The sequence below is a fragment of the Anneissia japonica genome, unplaced genomic scaffold (assembly GCF_011630105.1).
Source record: "Anneissia japonica isolate Jap-2015-1 unplaced genomic scaffold, ASM1163010v1 scaffold1302_len1884557_cov193, whole genome shotgun sequence".
NCBI classification, from domain to species: Eukaryota; Metazoa; Echinodermata; class Crinoidea; order Comatulida; family Comatulidae; genus Anneissia; species Anneissia japonica.
Genome location: NW_022736804.1, coordinates 1,173,187 through 1,177,674, shown reverse-complemented (window position 1 = coordinate 1,177,674; position 4,488 = coordinate 1,173,187). Strand labels below are relative to the sequence as shown.

At 32.7% G+C, this 4,488-nt stretch overlaps 1 protein-coding gene across 1 annotated transcript; it reads left to right on the top strand.

Annotated features, from left to right (window-relative positions):
- Nucleotides 1–309: 309 nt before the first annotated feature.
- Nucleotides 310–4,481, top strand: LOC117116861. Its single transcript, XM_033260963.1, has 4 exons — nucleotides 310–841; nucleotides 2,889–2,981; nucleotides 3,288–3,347; nucleotides 4,150–4,481. The coding sequence occupies exons 1-4, from the start codon at nucleotides 310–312 to the stop codon at nucleotides 4,287–4,289; spliced, it is 825 nt and encodes a 274-aa protein (XP_033116854.1). The 3' UTR covers nucleotides 4,290–4,481.
- The last annotated feature ends 7 nt before the right edge of the window (nucleotides 4,482–4,488 follow it).

The following is a 4,488-nucleotide window of genomic DNA, read 5'->3' as shown; positions in this document are numbered from 1 at the left end:
GTGGTGTGCAATTTGCAGATGGATGAAAGTTGTTTTGATTAGGAACGGGTGTGTGAAAAATATTGGGCGTGAGAATTGTAGAAAGCCCACTTTTTAGTTATGATTATTACCGTATTATAGTTGTCATTTACACTGCTGTTGCTGCTGCTGCTGTTGTTATTATAATATTAATAGGCCTACTACTACAACAGTAGCTAACATATCGATGGGTGTTGGAAAAGTATATCATTAAACCATATATTTAATTTATATATAATTAATTAAAAATATAAAACATAATTTATAATGTTTATTACCTCAATAGGGTATATGCACGATACCGGTAGCCAAAGTCAAAGACATGTATGGAAAATTCAACAAAATGATAGTCAACCCAATTGCCACAAAAAGATTGAAAACTGCTTTTGGCATATATATGAGACAGAGAATAGTAACATTACCACTAGGAAATCAAACTCTGTGCATTGTGACATTGCCACCTTCGCCACAGGGACACCTACCTTAGCCCCGATTACCACAGATGATAACGTGAATATGCTACGTAATGTCAGTACTGAGTTTATTTCGACAGCAAAAATGAAATCGACTCAACTTCAACATGCATCAACACAATATACCGCAATACACCAAAACGAAAAGAGTACGGCAATTGGAGACTATGATGTAGAGGGTAGTGGCAGTGGGTCTAGCTTAGCGACAGTTGATAGGCGGCCAAAAACAGACTTTGAAAACAGCGACATCTCCGTTGGCTTTTGGAAGCAGTTAATTACTACCGTCTATACAGAATATCGCAGCACAAGCCTCGCGCTGACGAAAATGTCGCACACATCACCTAAGACCGGTAATCGTTTTCCTTGTCATTATTATCATCAATATTATTATTATTATTATTATTATTATTATTATTATTATTATTATTATTATTATTATTATTATTATTATTATTATTATTATTATTATTATTATTATTATTATTTATTTATTTATTTATTTATTTTAATTTTTTATTTATTTATACATACCACACCAACAACGATATATATCAATTACAAAGGATGGATAAAATATAGCAATATAAAAATAGGCCTATATGTAGAATTAAAAGTACTGTATCAATATTGCATGGATATGTTACGTAAAATAAGATTTTTATAAGTACCATGACTATTATAAAAAATATCGATATCGTCATTCTTTAAGCAAGTTTCTCCCTTCACTCCACCCTCTATTTCTCTTAAAACATGAGAATTTTAAAAAGATGTGTAAGTGAGAAATATAACTACGTTTCACAAATATTAATCCGACTGAAAAGAACATTAAACACATGGGAGGACCGTAAACTTCTAGAACTAACATGGAGACCAAATAAATAACTAAAATCACAACCATAAAGGGAGTTAATACATCTATACAAAAATAACATATCAAATAAAAGAAATCTGTTTTTAGGAGACAGAAGATTGCATGGGTACCCAAAGCATTTACAAAAAAAAAAAACCTGTTGACTTAAAAATATATTTTATGAATCGGCCTTAACCAAGAATCGGAGGCTGAACTATATAGGTTCAGAGAAGTATATAGTATAGAAAAGTAACTAATGTACGATAAAGGGTAATCATTGCACCAGGATTCTTAATGTTACGACAGTTTCTCCAAATAAAGCCAAGCATTCTATTAGCTCTGCGTATTATATGATTAACATGGTTACAAAAAGAACTATCGATATAAACACCAAGGTCACGAGAGCAACCAGATGCGTCCTGAAGAATTCTGGCATCCTCCTCGGAACTGACAACTTGAAACAGCTTTAGATCATCGGCGTACATAAGGCAATGTGAGGATTGACAAAATATGGTAAATCATTCATAAATATAATTACTAATTCCATCTCAGCCAACGGCCTTATACACACAAAGTTTGGAAAGTAGGACAACATTCGTTGAGAGCTCTGCTACACGATGTACCATGCCCTTTATTCAAACACTATATTTACCTTTCTTTAGTGATTTAAATATACTCACACTTAGGTGCAAACTCGGTTATCCATGCATAGCCGGCCGAAAATGGTCAGCGTGTGGTTCGACCTATCGAGGTCAAGAATCAAAACCTAAATGGACAACTGCGCAAAAACGGCCTTCCCCATGAGAATCACCACTATCATCATCATCATCATCCATCAATTAAATTAACATATTTATAATCATAAAGTCGTCGTCGTGTTCTTAAATTAATAATTGCTTTATATATTGTCTAAACTTTTATATTCATAATTAATTACTATATAATTGTCTCAATTTTAGATTTATATTTATAATAAATTTGTGTATATATTGTCTTAATTTGTAAGGCTCACATACAATCCATCAACACTATCGTCATAATCATAATAGCCTAGTCAATTTCATATTCTCCATATCTATCCTCTTCAATGCTATTTCGATGTGGGTTGCGTCATGGTTTTTTTTTCAAACAACATCGAAATAACTACTTGGGGGGTCGGATTAAACGCTAGTCACTAAGCGCAAGTTTGGTGGTCAAGTGGTTATGTCACCAGGTGAATCAGTCACTTGTGAGAATTGCTTTCGCGGTTGTTTTGAAACGTACTGAGTATTTAGTGTCTTTACCATCATCATCATCTCCATCATCATCATCATCATCATCATCATCACGATCATCATCATCATCACCATCACCATTATCATCGTCATCATCGTCACCATCGTCGTCGTCATCGTCAGTCCTCATTATCATCATCATCGTCATCGTAATTATAATCATGATCCGTCAACACCATTGTCCTCGTAATGACAAGAATAACCCAGTCAAATCATATTCTCCTTATCAAAGATTGTCACTAGACTAATTTAAATGTTTGGCTTATTTTATAGAAATAATTACTAAGCCTACCAATACCGAATACACAAATGAACAACAGACAGCAAATTCTGCTGAGGAGTACATAGATGGCGAAACCAGTGCTGGTAGGTAACATTCAGACCATCATGGATGATAGCTTAAATAATCATCATCATCGATCATCGTAACTTCCTAGTCAATTTCATATTCTTCATGTCTATCCTCTTCAATGCTATTTCGATGTTGGTTGCTTCATCATCATCATCATCACATCATCATCATCATCATCATCATCATTATCATCATCGTCGTCGTCGTCGTCGTAACCATAATAATCATCCAGCCACACAATTTTATCGTAATGTCAATTTTATATTCTCCTTATCTAAGATTGTCACTAAACTAATTTAATTGTGGGGCTATTTTTATAGAAATAATGAATAGGCCTACCGATACTGGGTACACGGATAAACGACAGACAAAAAATGTTGGTGAGTACAGTAAAATATTAATGAAATTAATAATAATAATAATAATAATAATAATAATAATAATAATAATAATAATGATAATAATAATAATAATAATAATAATAATAATAATAATAATAATAATAATAATAATAATAATAATAATAGTAATAATAATAATAATAAGAATAATAATAATAATAATAAACACACACGACCTTAAAAATTTAAATGACCCTCAAGTTTACCCACTAATTTGGATCGTGACCAACGCTTGATAATTTCTTTCTTGTAACTTGGTTAAACTTTCACGAAAGTTTCATTCAAAACAGTTGATTTTTTTTAGACCTTATCTAGGACGTTTGCTCTAAAATCCATTTAAATGGTCTTTACATCCACACCCTACACGGACCGCCACCAACATTTAATCCGTTCTTCATTGGGTTATAACTAACACTGTAATTTTCAATTACAGCCGTTTTATGGGGATAAAGGAGGTGGCTTTTTTCGATCATTATTTTCTTTTATGACGAAGGATAAAAAAAATCGAATTTCCGTGAACTTGAACTTGTCCTTCGACATTTTCTTCCGAAAATTAGAAAGTGGCTTTTTTCGATTATTATCTACAGTACCATTCCACTAAATTTTATGATGATCCATTCATTAGTTTTTGCATAATTGCTAACAAATATCTGAAGACGATAACCAACTGCACTCTCTCGCAGTTTGAAATATAAAAGTGGATTTATTTGATTGCTTTGTTCGATATACACATTTTAGTACCTTACAAATGGAAATAATCATAATTATAATAATTTTGTAGGTATTCATTGGACTGCAGGTATTATAATGATGATGATGTTTACTGGAGCTGTAGCTTGTACCTTTGTCTTTGGCTGTCTTTGTGTCCTGTATGGCTTAATACTAAAGCCTAAGGAAAGACGTAGAATTTCACCAGAATAGTTGGAAAGAGTTAATTGAAAAGTAACGTAATATTGTGATAAACTGTAGAAGCAAGCACATAATTAATTTTAATTAAATGTGATAAGTTGTATATCAAACTGATTATTATTTACAGTATGAAGTAGTTGCACAAACAAAGAGGTGTAGCCACGTGGAACCAGTGGCGTATCTGGGTGGCGGTCGCACGCTCCTCCTCCCC

What these genes read in the sequence shown, in the direction of transcription:
- LOC117116861 (XM_033260963.1), top strand. Translation starts at nt 310, where the DNA reads ATGCACGATACCGGTAGCCAAAGTCAAAGACATGTATGGAAAATTCAA. An exon ending in GCACACATCACCTAAGACCG is followed by an intron (nt 842 to 2,888) that starts GTAATCGTTTTC and finishes CTTATTTTATAG; the next exon opens with AAATAATTACTAAGCCTACC. An exon ending in ACGACAGACAAAAAATGTTG is followed by an intron (nt 3,348 to 4,149) that starts GTGAGTACAGTA and finishes ATAATTTTGTAG; the next exon opens with GTATTCATTGGACTGCAGGT.